This window comes from Populus trichocarpa, chromosome 10 (assembly GCF_000002775.5).
Source record: "Populus trichocarpa isolate Nisqually-1 chromosome 10, P.trichocarpa_v4.1, whole genome shotgun sequence".
NCBI lineage: Eukaryota > Viridiplantae > Streptophyta > Magnoliopsida > Malpighiales > Salicaceae > Populus > Populus trichocarpa.
In genome coordinates this window covers 8,700,575-8,718,224 of record NC_037294.2, presented here as the reverse complement: position 1 = coordinate 8,718,224, position 17,650 = coordinate 8,700,575, and the positions used below count along the sequence as shown (strand labels likewise).

Here is a 17,650-nt window from a genome sequence, read left to right as displayed (position 1 = left end):
GAAAAATTTCCAAACTTTACCTAACCCGGTTTGCAATGCAAAGCCAAAGAGAAATCATAAATTGGCTATCATTATTCTTGAGCAAAGAGATGATATATGCAAATCCATAGCAAATATATAGTAATAGGGAATCGAGGTAGCTCCTCCTACCTAACTCTTTTATGTAAAATATATTATTTTGCCAACAAATTAAGTAAATTTGGATGCTAGTTTCCTCGGAAGAATTTATTTCGTTTCAGTCCTGATCAACATGATACGATATCCAAGAAATGAAGTTTCCATGCAAAGAAAATGAAATATGGTTGTTTAAACACGACCTGGATTGATATGGCCAGCCTCTGATTTAATTAGCTAGCTAGGCATATACATCCAAGCCCCCCCCCCCCCTCTCCAAACAGACCTGAAAGTCAAGATGGTTTTCCAAAACATCACGCCTGCTAACATTGTCAAACACTAAATCAATATTCTGAAGCATTAAGTATTAAATATTAAGTATTAAGTATTAAGTATTAATAGTAATCCACATTTGTTTATTTTTTGCATTTGACCCTTTTTTCCTTTGATTATTGATTTTTTTTTAATTTAGTTTTTATATGATGTGTTTATAGGGATTTAGAGTTGATACTTTATTTTAATTTTCCTTTTATACTATTATCGCGGTATCAAAAAAACATATCCCAGCATCGGGTTGGTATAAAAAAATATTTCAGTATCGCAGCATGGTCTATTTTTTTAAAAAAAGTTTAGTTAAATAAAAAATAATTTCTAAAAAAAACTAGGATATTAAACTTTGTGGAGTTAATGACTTGGTTTGCTAGTTTGGTGAGGTAACTCTGGTTGTCCCGGTTGGCGGGTTTAGCGGTGATTTTTCTTTTTACTAATTGAACTCGATTATGTGATCATCTATTTTTCTTTTTATCATATATGTTGCACTTGTGCGGCGCGCGTCGCAACGATCATCCTTCCGGATTGGGATAGTCATGAATGATGTGGGTGGAAAGGACAATGAATTCTTGTAATTTATTAGTAAAAAAGAGGGAATGAGAGTCGCCACCTAGTATTTTTATTACTAGGAACCCTAACTGGTCTCAGAGTCTTGAGAAGGGGACTGATTGCGTAAAATTAAGGTATTAGCACCCATAATACACCTTACATGAGGTAAACTGAATTGTTTATTTGTGTGATACAAAATAAGAAAATGTTGTGTTATCTAACTGTTAATCTATTTAAGGTTGAAGAAAAGTCATTTTCAGTAAAAAGGTCTGTATTTTATTAGGTTAAAAAGCTAAGCGTTCTAATGTCAATAAAAGAAATATATCTTATGTATAAGTTTATAATCCTATATGTCGCGGTGCGCACGATGTTGAGCGACGACGGGTCTGCCGCCTAAGATGTTGGTGAAAAAGAAAGGGGTTTTGGGTATAATCATAAAGTTATGATTATAGAATTCAGGAGTCGCCACCTAGTGTTATGATTACTAGGAAACATATGGTCTACGAGAGTCTGGGTAAGGGACTAATTGTGCAAGGGAAAGACGTATCACCCCTAGTGCACCCTACCTAAGATAAGCTGCATTATTGTTTGATTGTTTTTCTAGGTCATGTTTCTGTCCATTGGTCTTTTCTAAGGTTCAAGGTAGATCTCGTTTCGTGAGTAAGTCTCTACCTTATTGACTTAAATCTTAATCATTCCAAGGGCCAAACTTATCTATTTTTGTATTTTTAAAACATGATCGTTATCTTTTAGAAAATATGCATGAAAAACCTTTTAGGATTTTGCCGTATGCACGAAAATAAAATATTTTTTTGTTTTTTTAAATAGAAAATTAATTTGAATTTTTTAAAAAATTTTAAGAATTGTTTTTTAGAAAACTAGGTATTTTAATACTAGATTTATATCTTATAGTGTAAATATACAGCCCGATATTATGCAAAATTATTGGAAAAACATGCGAGAAAATAAAAAATATTTTGAAAGGACTCTTGGAAAGTTTTGGATTATTTGTTTTTTAAATATTATTATTATATAATATATTTTTATTTTTATTATTATGGGCTGGGCCCGGCCCGACCTAACCATATGGGTCGGACCCAGCAAGGTCGGTTAGGTCAACTACGACCCAATAGACCTAACATCTCTCTTTTCTTTCTTTTTTACATTGGGTGGGCTGGACTCGGCCCAACCATCTGGGTTGGGCTGGAAAAGGGTCTAGCCTAACCCATGTTAGTGGCATTTTTCCATTTGCATGCAAAAAGTATTTTACATGCAAATGGTTACGGAGGAGTTTTGGAGAAGAAAAAGGAGAGGAAGAATTGCCTAGCCGAAGGAGAAAAGAGGCTAGCAGCGTTCCTTGTGGTACAGGAAAGACCAGTGTGTGGTTGGTGGCAGCAACGGCGATGAAGATGTGATGGTTACAGTGGCGCAAAAAAGGCTAGCGAAGGGGGAGAAAAAAACTAGGGAAATGCTGTTTTTTTCCCCAACTTTAGCCTCTAATTTCTTAATGCTCAATGCATCGAATTCACCCCTATTTATAAAGGGTGGAAGAGGGACACTGTTTCTTTACTGATGTCAAATCTTGGTCTTTGATTCGACCCAGAAGGATCCTAACCTTTGGTTTAAAGTTGCTGTCAAGGCCTGAAAAAGTTGGCAGCGGAAGGCTAGTCGGGTTGGCCACTTAGGAGTGGTGTTGTGGTGGTTGTAGGGCCAGTTGGCCAATGAGACCTCCTCTAGGGTGTAGTACAATGTTAGGCCATCATGGTGGTGTATTATCCGGTTTGGTGAGAGATGAAGCATTAAATGCCCCTAAAAAGTAGCCACCCGATCAGCTTTTTCGGGTAAGAAGTTAAGGGACAATGAGCAGTAATGTCGTCTGGTCCTTTTTTGTTTTTGAATAAATCGAGTCATTTTTTAGTCTTAGGGTTTTAAATTCAGGGATTTGGTCAAAGTTCAATTTAGTAATTCGACTTCTGATTTCTTTTAATTACACCCTTAACTGACTTCAAACTTTTAATTTTGTGCAGTTTTGCCCCTATTAAACTTCAACATCGCCCTAGTATTTTGATGTTTTTTTTTTGTTATTGGTCTTTGATTTATGCAATTTGACTCTCAATTGACCATTAAACTTTTAATTCTCTTCAATTTCACCCTTGATTTTAATCAATTGAGTCCTCATAGTTCGACACCTTTTGAAAAATGGTCATTGGTTGTGAATTTCTTCAATCGAGCCCTTAATTGACCCAAAACTTTTGATTTTCTTGCAATTTTACCTCTGATTTGCATCAATTGACTGCATAAAAATTAAATTTGATCTCCTAAAATTCCAATCTTCTTAATTAAGCTCAATTTTGGCTCCAAAACTTAAATTTTCATGAATTAAGCCCCTAATAACATTAATTTAACCCATTTAAAGTATAATTAAGTCCTTGCATCTAATTAAATCATTTAATTAGACCGAAATTAATTCTTTAACATAATTAAACTTTTAATTTTGTCCATGATTAAATCGAATCAGCCTATTAAAAACCTAATTATATCACTGGACTTAATTTTTATACAGATTCATCCAATAAGCATTTAATTTGACATTGAATTTGCATTGTCTCTTCAATCTTAGGTACAATGGGGTACAATTAAACTCTCAATTCATCCAAAATTAAAGCTTGACCTTCCTCTATATTTGAAATCCTTTCAACTTGCTTTTACCCAAATGCCAGTCTTCTTGTTATTATTTTATTTTTATTTTGGAAAGAAAAAAGGGTAAAATTTAAGGAGTAACCCAAAAATAGGTTATGACAATTGCACCCCTTTTTACAATGTTTACGATACAAAGTCTCGTAAGAGACTTTATATAGTAAGCTTTATAAAGAAGAAAATGGAATGAGAGATAACAGACTCACCAGATGAAGAAATGGTCAATTCTTCTGAATGTGTTTGAAGTGAGGGCTAAAAAGTGCACTCAAAGGAAAAAAAAAAAAGAGATAGGGCTAGAAAGTGCACTATCTAGGATGAGGGCACAAAGACGCACTAAAAAAGATATGAATAATAAAGATAGGGCTAGAAAGCGCACTACCTGAAGAATTGAGGGCCCAAAGGCGCTCTCAAGAAAAAAATATAGGGCTAGAAAGCACACTATCTGAGAGATGAATGTTAGTATGCACACTTAGTAAGAGATTGGGTTTGTAAAGAAAAAGATGATCTTTGAAAAACTGAAAGATTTTTGGAGTAGTATAGTTGTACCATGCAACATGCCTCAAGATTTTTGAAATAGTCAAATTATCATGGGTGACCTGTCCAAGTGAAGAATATAAAGATTTTTCCAAATGGTCTCATTATAATGGGCGACTTGCTCAGGTGAAAAAATGCAAAGATTTTTCAAAATGGTCTCATTGTAATGGGAGATCTGTCCAAGTGAAGAATACAAACGTTTTTTCAAATGGTTTTATTATAATAGGCGACCTGCCCAAGTGTGCAAGATTTTTCAAAGTGGTCTCATTGTATTGGGTGATCAGCTTATATGAAAGATGCGAAGTTTTTTCAAAATGGTCTTATTGTTATGAGCGACTTGCCTAGGTGAAAAATGCAAAGACTTTTCAAAGTGGTCTCATTGTAATAGACGACATGTTCAAATGAAAAAATACAAAGATTTTTCAAAGAGGTCTCATTGTAATGGGTGACCTATCCAGGTGAAAAATTCAAAGATTTTTCAAAATGATTTCATTGTAATAGGCGACTTGCCCAGGTGAAAAATACGAGAATTTTTCAAAGTGATCTCATTGTAATGGACGACCTGTCCAGGTAAAAAATACAACTTACCTGGTGAAAGGATTTATCTAGAGATGCCTTGAAGGGACGACAAGATAAGGCTTGAGGCGCACTATTTAGGAGATGAGAGCTTAAAAGAGCACTCACAAGGAAAAAAGATAGAGCTTGAAGGTGCACTATCTGAGAGATAATCTCAAAGACGTGCTCAAAATAAGAAGATATGGTCTTAAGGTGCACTATATAAGAGATGAGGTTTGAAGGCACACTTAATAAGAGATGAGATATAGAGATAGGCTAGAAAGCACACTATCATAGGGATGAGGGCTAAAAGGCCCCCTCAAAGAAAGAGGGATAGAGATGGGATTAGAAAGCGCACTATATGAGAAGCGAGGGCTAGAAAGCGCACTCTGAATGAAAATAGAGATAAGGCTAAGAAGCGCACTATCTAGGATTAAGGGCTCAAAGACGTTCTCAAAAGGACGAGATATAGGTCTAGAAAGCGCACTATTTAAAATGATTGAGGACTTAAAGGTATATTTTAAAAGATAGGGTTGGTAAACTACAAACCCATTAAGGATTATTCTTAGATTCTCAACAATGATCCAATTACAATGTATACTTACCTAAGAAATATATGTTTTCCTTTCTTCACGGATTGTCTCTTTCTGAAGTTGGATCTCTATTAAGTAGCTTCAGCAACTTCTTGTTTTTTGCTTACTCAAGCCATCGCCTGTGGTCTTGATTTCTAGAAATAACAGATCTTTAGATTGTATCTACATTGCCCCCTACTTAAAGACCTTTATCTTCAGTTTTGTTCGACATCCTCTATCTTCTCAGAAAGGGAATCTTAGAGTCAGTCCTATTATGTTCATTGGATTGCTCCAGCCTGATTATATCCTCAAATGTTCTAGGCTTTGAGTTTCTTTTTTATTTTTTTAGGCATAAGGTTGTGTGAAAGAAGATTTGATTATTTACAAGGATTGGTTTTTCAGAAAATTTTTGGAACATTAAATACTTACACAACATTGTAATAAAACATAAATCATAACAAAAACAAAACAAAAATCATCAAAATCTCTATATTTTTAATATTTTTTAAGTTTAGAAAAAAAATAGTCCGACCCGTAATGGAGCGCGAGCGATATCAATGATATATTGAAACAAGACAAAAAAGGAATAATTATAGTACATTTCATGATGTAGTGCGAGGAAAACTAGAGTTTTCAATCCATAAAATTACAACCCTAACAAGGGAGGGAAATAAATAAAATTCTATAATATTTTATAAAAATCTTAGACTTATTTTTTTAAAAAAAATAAATTAAACATTTCTATTTATAGTGGTTTTAGATCTAGAATCTCTATAGATAAGAATTCATAATAAAAATTTACTTAAACCAGTACATTTCATCTAGCAGGATAATTATCCATCATGTCTGTGCCACTGAGAATCGAGATCATGCAGAGAGAAACCATCAAACCATCCTCTCCAACGCCCCTTCACTTAAGAAGTCTCAAGCTCTCTCTTCTGGACCAGTTCATGCCAGTAGTTCACATTCCACTGCTTCTATTTTACCCCAGGAATGGAAACGACACAGATCACCTTGCCAAAGCCACGGAAAGGTCACTGCTACTAAAGACCTCGCTGTCTGAAGCCTTGACTCATTTTTATCCATTCGCAGGCAGACTCAAAGACAACTCGTCCATTGAATGTGATGACCATGGGGCTGAATATATTGAGGCTCGAATCCATTGTATTCTCTCTGATATTCTCAAAAAGCCTGATACTGAAGTGCTAAAACAACTCCTGCCTGCAGCTCTAAGTGAAGCAGCCACGGCCAGGGATAGTCAATTACTTGTCCAAGCTAGTTTCTTTGATTGTGGTGGCTTGGCAATTGGGGTGAATCTTTCTCACAAGGTTGCAGATGCAGCCACGGTAACATCATTCATCAAGTGCTGGGCTGCAACCGCTCGCAGGTCGAGTACTGAGGTGGTGATCAGTCCAGTGTTCATGGGTGCTTCCATTTTCCCACAAATGGATTTACCAATCCCAATGCTTCCAGTAGATTTGATTCAAGGAGAGTCTGTCATGAAAAGGTTTGTGTTTGAAGCTCCCAAAATTACTGCTCTCAAGGCTAAAGCCATCAGTGCAAGCGTGCCAGATCCAACACGGGTGGAATCTGTAACAGCGTTGATCTGGAAATGTGCGATGAGCGCATCCAGATCAAACTTGGGGGTTCCTAGAAAATCGGTGTTGTCTCTTGGCGTGAATATTCGGAAGAGGCTTGTGCCAACCTTACCAGACAACTACGGTGGGAACTACGTAGGTAGTATATCAGCGCGGATGGAGGATCATGATGATTTAGAATTGCAAGGTATAGTGAGCCGTATAAGGAAAGATCTTATAGAGTTTGGTGAAAATTATGCTAAAATAACCCAAGGGGACGATACTTCGTTAGCAATTTGCAAGGCGGTAGAAGAGTTTGGAAAGATGGCCACGAGCAAAGATATTGACTACTATAACGGCACCAGTTGGTGTAGATTTGAACTTTATGATGCTGATTTCGGATGGGGAAAACCAACATGGTTGAGTACTGTTTTCACTATAGAGCTGAAAAATCTTATGTGTTTGATCGACACAAGGGATGGTGATGGAATAGAAGCGTGTATAAGTTTGAGTCCAGAAGACATGGCCTTGTTCGAATCCAACAGGGAGCTGCTTGAATTTGCTGCTGCAAATCATAGCGTATCAGTTTAGCTCAGATGGAAAGAACATGTTTGTGAGGTCCAACGTGTGATGTAATGCGCTTGAATGATCGATTCATTACATTACATTCTTTAGTTTGCTGGTGGTGAAATTTCTTTTCTTTTTCTTTTTTCTTGTTGTCTGGTCATAAAATTTTACAGTAATGTAATAGAGTTTATCAACAGTATCATTTTAGCTGCTCTAATTTTACGAAATGCCACCACAGATGAGCCGTTGAACAAAAATCAAGCTGTATTTAAAAAAAAAAAATCATAACAAATATGAACACTTGGGGGTTTAATTCACACCTTTTCTACCGGAGCACTTGAATCGGACGGGATAACTAACAAGAACATGGCACCTGGAGCAGAGCAAACACAAATCTACAATGCCTCGCGCCTAATGACAATAAAAACTTTACATTTACGTCACCAACACATGTTGGTGCTTCTTACAAATAAATTGGAATCAACATAAATGAATTGGCAACAGTCCATACAGCCCTTCAAACACAAAGCTATTAGCATATAAGCACTTGGCATCTCTCCATGTGGCTGGAGAGAGTAGTCACACAGAGTGAATGAAAGACTTCCATATTATTGTGCAATTGCACTTGGATTCCAACTTCGGAGGCTTCATACTGTCCATCTTCGGAGGATTTCACATTATCGTGCAATTGCACTTGGATTCCAACTTAGGAGGCTTCATAATGTCCATCTCGTTCGGAAGCCCAACATTACGCACCATAGATTCATTGGCATTCTCATCGTTCTCGGTCTCGTTGACAAGTGTTCTGGGCTGAATCCCAGAGGAGTGCTGGAAATAGAGTGTCCATTTTTTAAAGGAGAAAATAGTAGGGCTTCACCTTGGAAGCGGATCCCTCTTTGTTGTGTCCCACAAGCTCAAGGTTTATTGGAAATGCTCGACAAGGATCGGATGGGTTTCTATGTCTGGACTACTAATGGAAGCAGTCTGTCTGCGTTATATCGAGACGAGGCATAATGGATGCTCTGAAAACAGCACTTTCTGATCTCTGGATTAATCCGCTGAAAGATTCAGGATCATTGAAGCCCGAAGCCTGCAACTAGGCATGAATTGTATAGCTATATAGTTTATTAGCGGGCAACTTCAAAACTGATGCTGCTAGGACTCTATGAGCTGAGGCATTTCGCTACAGTTTGAATAGTTGAAAGTGTCCTTTTTTGTTATTTTTCACTTGCCGGCACGAGAAAACTGAAATGTATCTGATATTAAACAAACCGTGACCCCTTCTTCTTGTTGGTGGAGGTTGCGTTGCCTCTTCTCCACCACTCACTCTGACTTCTTTTTTTCAGTTGGGTATTTAAAAATGCCATAATAATGATTTTTTAATGTATTTTTTGTTTGGAATTATATTAGAATATTTTTTTTTTTTAAAAAATAATTTTTAATAAATACATCAAAACTATCCAAAAACTTAAAAAAATTAATCTTAAATAAAAAAAAGAAAAATTTCCAAACTTTACCTAACCCGGTTTGTAATGCAAAGCCAGAGAGAAATCATAAATTGGCTATCATTCATTATTCTTGAGCAAAGAGGTGATATATGCAAATCCATAGCAAATATATAGTAATAGGGAATCAAGATAGCTCCTTCTAGAGGTGAGCATTTTCAGTTCGGTCTGGTTTTGGGTTAAAATAAGCAATCAAACCGAAATTATTTTTTTTCAAGTTTTTGAACCGAACCGAACGGAAAACCGGTTCGAACCGACCATGTTCGGTTCAGTTTTTTTCCCTTTCAAACCAATTTAAATCAAAAATTATTTCTGGGTTTTTTCACTTATCATATTTTTTCAGGGATTTTATTTTTGTTTTGTTTCTAATTTCACAGATCTGTGCTTTCTGTGCTTATTTTATGAGAAATCTTGGCTTTCTCAACAAGTATGACTCTTTTTTTAACTGGTTAGGCATGCATGATATCCAGAAATTCAATCCTGATTTTCTTTTTGTTAGATCTTTGACGAATAATTAAACTTTGCAAAAAGATACACAAAACAAAAGCAAAGAACAGAAGTCATTTGACTGGAGAGAAAAAAACAAAGAAAAGATCAAAAGATATATGTTATTCAAATATAAAACCATCAAAACATTATTATTTGAACAAGAGGAAACAAATCAAAGAGGAAGGGCCAAACCCTTACACGCTAGTTAAAAAAATCCCTTTTTTTTCCTCTCTAATCTTCCCTCCACTTGGTTTTGGAGCCGCCACCACACACCTGCAAAGAAAAAACCCTACACTCGCTTTCAATGGTGACCGTTCCAACTCTATTGCACCTAGAGGTGATCATTTTCGGTTCGGTTCGGTTTTTACCTAAAAAAATAACCAAAATAAAATTTTAAAAAACTGAAAAATTTGAACCAGAACCGAACCGGAATCGGTTCAAACCGACCGGTTTCGGTTCGGTCCGGTTCGGTTTTTTTAACATAAAAATAAAAAAAACCTATATTCAAACCGACCGGGTTTTTTTAACAATCTTCTCTATAGCTTCTCCAGCTTCCTTCTTGTTCTTCCCTACAAACCCCACAATTTCAAAAGCCCAATTACTCAACAAACAATAAATCTGTCATCATAAGCTTCATGAAAACTATCATGGGACTGCAGATTATAGAGTTCTGGTAAGACAACAAAGAGTTGCAAGGAGAATAGTTTTCTTGAAGATGAAGATCACTAAAGCCATGAAGATGAATCTGTCATCATAAGCTTCATGAAAACTATCATGCCCAATTACTGAAGCCTTGAAGTTGAAGATTGAAGCTATGTTGAAATTTTGTCAAATGACTAGAAGTCTAGATCTGGCCATTAGTGATGGACGAGAGTGTGAGAGATTGAGATTTGAGAGTTGTGTACTTTGGGGGGGGATCTGGCCATTAGTGATGGACGAGAGTGTGAGAGAATGAGATTTGAGAGTTGTGTGCTTTTGGGGGAGAGGGGGGGGGGGCGGCTGCGATGCAGAAGGAGGGGGAGTGCTAGGGTTAAAAATTTAGAAGAGGCTTTTATAGTATTTTTTTTTTAAACTGAACCGGTTCGGTTCGGTTTGGTTTTTTCAGTTTCAGGCTTATCAAACCGAAACCGAACCGAACCGGTCGGTTTTTTAAAAATTTTAATCGGTTTAATCGGTTTTTTTTACGGTTCGGTTTTTTCGGTTATTTTTTTCCCGGTTTTCTCGGTTTAATCGGTTTTTTGATTTTTTTGCTCACCCCTAATTGCACCAACTCAGTCTCCTTCTTCAATCAAAGAGGAGAGATGCAAAGAGAAAGGGAGGGGAGAGAAGCAGAGAGAAAGGGAGGGGGAAGGGTGGCTGCTTTTGTGTTTAGGGAATACAGAGAGCAAAGTTTAAGCTTTAGGTTTAGGATTAGAAAAAGCATCTTATTTCTAGTTGTTTTTTTTTAAGTGCTAGTCTGGTAGAACCGGTTCGGTTCGGTTCGGTTTAATCGGTTTCAGACTTTGAAAACCGAACCGAACTAGAATTTTTTGTGATTTTTTAATCGGTTAATTCGGTTTTTTTTTCGGTTCGGTTTTTTCGGGTTTTTTTCTGGTTTTCTCGGTTTAATCGGTTTATCGGTTTTTTTGCTCACCCCTAGCTCCTACCTAACTCTTTTATGTAAAATAAATTATTTTGCAACAAATTAAGTAAATTTGGATGCTAGTTTCCTCGGAGAATTTATTTCGTTTCAGTCCTGATCAACATGATACGATATCCCAGAAATGAAGTTTCCATGCAAAGAAAATGAAATATGGTTGTTTAAACACGACCTGGATTAATATGGCCAGCCTCTGATTTAATTAGCTAGCTAGGCATATACATCCAAGCCCGCCCCTCTCCAAACAGACCTGAAAGTCAAGATGGTTTCCCAAAACATCACGCCTGCTAACATTGTCAAACACTAAATCAATATTCTGAAGCATTAAATATTAAATATTAAGTATTAATAGTAATCCACATTTATTTATTTTTTGCATTTTGACCTTTTTGTTTTCTTTGGTTATTGATTTCCCTTTTTAATTTAGTCTTTATATGATGTGTTTATAGGGATTTAGTGTTGATAATTTATTTTAATTTGTCTTTTGTATTATTATCGCAATATCAAAAAAATATCCTAGCATCGGGTTGATATGAAAAAATATCTCAGCATCGCGATATGGTCTATTTTTTTTAAAAAAATTTAGTTAAATAAAAAATAATTTCTAAAAAAAACTAGGATATTAAACTTTGTGGAGTTAATGACCCGGTTTTCCAGTTTGGTGAGGTAACCCTAGTTGTCTCGGTTCGCGGGTTTAGTGGTGATTTTACTTTTTATCATATATGTTGCGCGTGTGCGACGTCGCAGCGATCATCCTCCTGGATTGGGATAGTCATCAATGATGTGGGTGGAAAGGACAAGGAATTCTTGTCATTTATTAGTAAAAAAAGGGAATAAGAGTCGCCACCTAGTATTTTTATCAATAGGAACCCTAACTGGTCTCAGAGTCTGGAGAAAAGGACTGATTGCGTAAAATTAAGGTATTAGCACCCATAATACACCTTACCTGAGGTAAACTGCATTGTTTATTTGTTTGATACAAACTAAGCAAATGTTGTGTTTTTTTAACTATTGATCTATTTAAGGTTGGACAAAAGTCATTCTTAGTAAAGAGGTCCGTAACTTATTAGGTTAAAAACCTAATCGTTCTAATGTCAATAAAAAAAATATATCTTACGTATAAGTTCATAATCCTATATGTCGCGGGGCACACGACATAGAGCGATGACGGGTCTGTCGCTTGAGATGTTGGTGAAAAAGAAAGGGGTTTTGGGTATAATCATAAAGTTATAATTATAAAATTCAGGAGTAGCCACCTAGTGTTATGATTACTAGGAAACCTATGGTGTACGAGAGTCTGGGTAAGGGGCTAATTTTGCAAGGGGAAGACGTATCACCCCAATGCACTCTACCTAGGGTAAGCTGCATTAATGTTTGATTGTTTTTCTAAGTCGTGTTTCTGTCCATTGTTCTTTTTTAAGTTTTAAAGTAGATTTCCCTTCATAAGGAAGTCTCTATCTTATTGGGTTAAATTTTAATCATTCCAAGGGCCAAACTTATCTATTTTTGTATTTTTTAAAACATGATAAAATATGATCGTTATCTTTTAAAAAATATGCATGAAAAACCTTTTAGGATTTGGTCGTATGCGCAGAAAAAAAATATTTTTTTGTTTTTTTAAATAGAAAACTAATTTAAAATTTTTTGAATTTTCAAAAAAAAATTTAAGAAAATTTTGTAGAAAACCATGTATTTAATACTAGATTTGTATCTTATAGTGTAAATATACAGCCCGATATTATGCAAAATTATTGGAAAAACATGCGAAAAAATCAAAAATATTTTGAAAGGACTCCTGGAAATTTTTGGATTTTTTTTCGTTTTTTAAATATTTTTATTATTATCTAATATTTTTATTATTATTATTATTATTATATGGACGGGGAACGGCCCAACCCAACCATATGGGCCGGACCCAGCAAGGTTGATTGGGTCAACTACAACCCAACAGACCTGGCATCTCTCTTTTTTTCTTTTTTTTCTTTTTACATTGGTTGGGCTGGACTCAGCCCACCCTTCTAGGTTGGGCTGGAAAGGGTTTAGCCCTACCCATGTTAGTGGCATTTTGCCATTTGCATGCAAAAAGTATTCTACATTTGGAGGAGTTTTGGAGAAGAAAAAGGAGAGGAAGGCTTGCATGGCCGAAGGAGAAAAGAGGCTGGCGGTGTTCCTGGTGGTACAGGGAAGACCAACGTGTGGTTGGTTGCGGCAATGACGACGAAAATGCGGTGGTTATAGTGGTGCACAAGAGGCTAATGAAGGAGGAGGAAAAAAACTGGGGAAATGTTGTTTTTCCCAACTTTAGCCTCTGATTTCTTGATGCTCAATGCATCGAATTCACCCTTATTTATAAGGAGTGGAAGAGGGATATTGTTTCTTTACTGATGCCAAATCTTGGCTTTTGATTCAACCCGGAAGGATTCTAACTGTTGGTTCAAAGTTGTTGTCAAGGCCTAAAAAAGTTGGCAGCTAAAGGCTGGTCGGGTTGACCACTTTGGAGTGGTGCTGCGGTGGCTGTAGGGCCAGTTGGCTGATGAGACCTACTCTAGGGTGTAATACAATGTTAGGCCATCATAGTGGTGTATTGTCCGGTTTGGTTGAGAGATGTAGCATTAAATGTCCCTGAAAAGTAGCCACCCGATCAGCTTTTCAGGAAAGAAGTTAGGGGAATGAGCAGTAACTAGATGACATGTCGTCCAATCCTTCTTTTTTTTACAAAATAACATCGTTTTTCAGTCTTAGTGTAACATCTCCATTTCCAAAACCAACGCATCAATCATAAAATAATAATAAAAAAGGAAACATGATAATTTTATTTATTTTTACTTTATTTTCTTTATTGAACTCATACAAAGTTTATTGAAATTTCTACCGAAATTTCAGCAAAGTCTCCCATATACCGTGAGGTTCCAAGTTATCGACAAATCATTTGTACACATCCTGTATTTATTTTTCATACACATTCCAATCACTCCAAGTCTCAAACTGTAACACCCCAAACTTTTAAGATAAAAATTCACATAATTATCAAGTTATAAAAATGGGAAGAATCCTAGGAAGTTTTTTTTAAAACAATTAAGAGATAACCATTAATTAATCATCGTAATTGCATTCATACATTAGCATAATGAAAATTCTAAATTTCAAATTACTACTTAAAGTTTTAACAACATAGTACTACATAACTTTATACATACAAATTAGAAGTATTGTTATATACAACTCAAAAGAAAATTATTCCATCTTCATATTAACTTAAGTGACTATACAGAGGGAACACCCATGCATCAACTAAGGGTTACGCTGCTGAGACGAACCTGCATAGTAATTTGCATAAACATAATTAAATTAATTAAGATGATCTAGTATATTTTTCATTACGCTAACAATTTGTTTTTTTTTTAATTCATTTATCATCAATTTCTATAATTTTCCACCTGTCAGCACACCAATCTTCTCCAATAATAACTAATTATATTGATCACCCATTTCCAGGGCACCAATTCCAAACTAGGACACTGGTCCAACCATCAGCCCATTCACAGGGATCATCAGCCCATTCACAGGGCACCAGTTCCAAACCAGGACATTGTCCAATCATCAACCCATTCACCAGGCGCCAGTCCCAAACCAGGAACTGGTTAAACCATCATTCAAACATTACATATAAATACAAAAATTTGAACTACATATTATTAGGGACTAAGCTAAAGAATTAAACAAGACTTTAAATTAGAGATCTAAATGTCAGATACCTATTTGAAATCTGTGCTCTGCTAGTCGTCCCCTGCTCTCATCTATTTCCCATAATCTCACATGTACCAATAGTTACACTAATTTAAATTTCAAGTCTTGACCACACATACACACATATACGTACTACCTTCATAATTTAACATTTTGTAATAAAAAACAATTCCAAATAGAAGTTACCAAATTACAAGTTTTAGGTAGCTCAACATTTTGGATTCCAAACACTGTTTAGTATTTTGAGTATAACTGGAGCTATAGAACTTGGTTTTATGCGTGGTTTGTTTCTTTAGAACACTAAAACATAGGTCTACAACTTTCATGAAGATGAATATACCCAATTTTTCCATCTACATGCCTAAATTCATAAATTTCAGAAATCCAAAAATTTGTCCTGCGGATTCCTGGTTTTTTACCTATCTTTAGTTTTTCTTTCATATTTAGTGTTTTGTCACTCAAATTTAAGCAAGGTCAATTTCATTTGAAAGGTAACATCCATGTCTAAAACTTTCATGAAGAAATATATCTCAAATTTTATCATCTTAGGGTTCAAATCTTAATAGAGAAATTGAGAGACAACCTATCCAGTTTTGATTTCAAAGTTCAACAAGTATAAATTTGTTTCCCATGTATTTTTTCATCATTTCCAGCCATTATAAACACAAAATGCCTCTACCTATCATTATTTAACAAATTTCTTAAACCTATACTAAGGTATTCTCAAATCTCAATTATTCAAGAAAAACACGAACAAATTCGAGTAACGTGATAAGAGAGTTTGTTACCTTCTATTACAAAAAATGAGTCAAGAGATTGAGAACAACCCCTCTTCTTCTTCCCCTTCCTTCCTTCTTCTAACCCTTCCCTTCCCACTAGTAAATTTTCTAGGTTTTCTCAAATTTTTCTTCCTAAATCTTACTTGAAGCACTCTTAGTTCATTTACTCTCACTTTTCTTTGGATTAAAATGATGAATCTACAAGGTTTCCTCTCAATTTTTCTTTTCTCCTCTTTCTTCCTCTCATTGGCCGACCATTACTCTAGGAATTTCTAAAGATTTCTTGTTATATATAATTATGTTCTTTCTTTATTTGCATCTTGCCCCCTCATTTTACTTCTATTTTCACATGACCCCACCATTCCTTTTATTAATCCATTTACCCTATTACTTCTCTTTCTCTTTACTAAATCCTTACTCCTTTATTATTGTTTTCAATTTCACCCTTCTCATTAAATAACTTCTCTTTTAATCCAATTAATTTGTTCAATTTAATCATTTCTCCACATCCTTTGTATTTTATTTTACTTTACTAAATCAAGATGAGATTATTTTATCCAAGGGCTTACATTCTCCCCTCCTAAAAAAAACTTTCGTCCTCAAAATTAAAATTTTATACCCGAGTTTAGAAAAGTTCAGGGTACTTCCTCCTCATCTCCACTAATTTTCCCACATTTCTTCCTCAATTTGAGAACTCCTCTATAACACATTGACCAAAGGAATTTTCTTATTTTGAAGCTCCTTTTCACTCTAATCCAAAATCTTCACAGGTTTCACTTCTAAAGTCAAATCTTCTTCAATCTCTATAGGAACCTGTGGTAGCACTTGAGTCGGGTCTATCTCTGCTTTCTGTAACATAGAAACATGAAAAACATTATGGATCTTGGTCAAATGCGGGGGCAACGCCAATTTATACGCCACATGTCAAATTCTCTTTACCACTTCATAGGGCCCGATGTATCTTGGTGCTAACTTTCCCTTCATACTAAATCTTAACATGTGCTTCCATGGAGCGACTTTCAAGTATACTCGGTCTCCTACATTAAATTCAAGAGGTCTTCTTCATTTGTCAACATAACTTTTCTGCTTGTCTTGGGCTTCTTTCATACGATCCTTTATAACCTTAACCTTTTCCGTTGTCATCTGAATAATTTCAGCTCCAATTAAACGCCGAACACCTACTTCTTCCCAACATACATGAGTCTGACACCTCCTACCATACAAAGCTTCATATGGGGCCATTCCTATAGTGGCTTGATAACTATTATTATAAGTGAACTCCATTAGGGGTAGATGATCCTCCCAATTACCACCAAACTCCAATACGCAAGCTCTTAATAAATCTTCTAGGATTTGAATTTTTCTCTCAGTTTGTCCATCAGTTTGAGGATGAAAAGTTGTGCTCATATTCAAACTCGTTCCCAAAGAATGTTGTATGCTCAGCCACAATCGAGAAGCAAACCGAGGATCATGGTTTGAAACTATCGACACGGGTACTCCATGCATCCTTACCACTTCATTTATATACAATCGAGCCAATTTATCAATTGAGTCGGTCATTTTCATTGGTAAAAAGAGAGTAGGCTTGGTCAATCTGTCTATTATCACCTATATCGCGTCATTGCCCTTTTTCCCTTTAGGTAAACCAAATACAAATTCCATAGTGATGTCCTCCCATTTTCACTAGGGTATCAACAACGACTACAAAGGCCTTGCCGACTTCTGATGTTCTGCCTTTACTTGTTGGCAGATAGCACAACTAGTTATGTATTTAGCTATCTGTTTTTTCATATTTGACCACTAATACAACTCTTTCAAATCTTTATACATCTTAGTACTTCCAGGATGCATATTAAGTTTGGTCTCATACGCCTCTTTCAACAATTCATCTTTCAAAGTCATGTCTTCCGGTACATACATTAATTTTCCCATTACCACCATTCCATCATCTAAGATTTGAAAAGGAGTTTCAACCCCGAATTCAATCTTATCTTTT

At 35.7% G+C, this 17,650-nt stretch overlaps 1 protein-coding gene across 7 annotated transcripts in view; it reads left to right on the top strand.

Moving 5' to 3' along the window:
- The window catches only part of LOC7460033 (BAHD acyltransferase At5g47980), a 44,333-nt gene that overhangs the window by 17,504 nt on the left and 9,179 nt on the right, over positions 1–17,650 (top strand). The window contains exon 2 of one of the 7 annotated variants that reach the window (XM_052456900.1): positions 6,365–6,542. The exons of 1 other annotated variant lie outside the window; for it this stretch is intronic. In XM_052456900.1, the coding sequence (XP_052312860.1) occupies positions 6,365–6,542 (178 nt within the window). Of the gene's footprint in view, positions 1–6,140; positions 7,629–17,650 lie in introns of those variants that run through there. 5 more of the 7 variants (XM_052456903.1, XR_008060461.1, XM_052456902.1 and 2 more) reach the window with 5 other exon arrangements.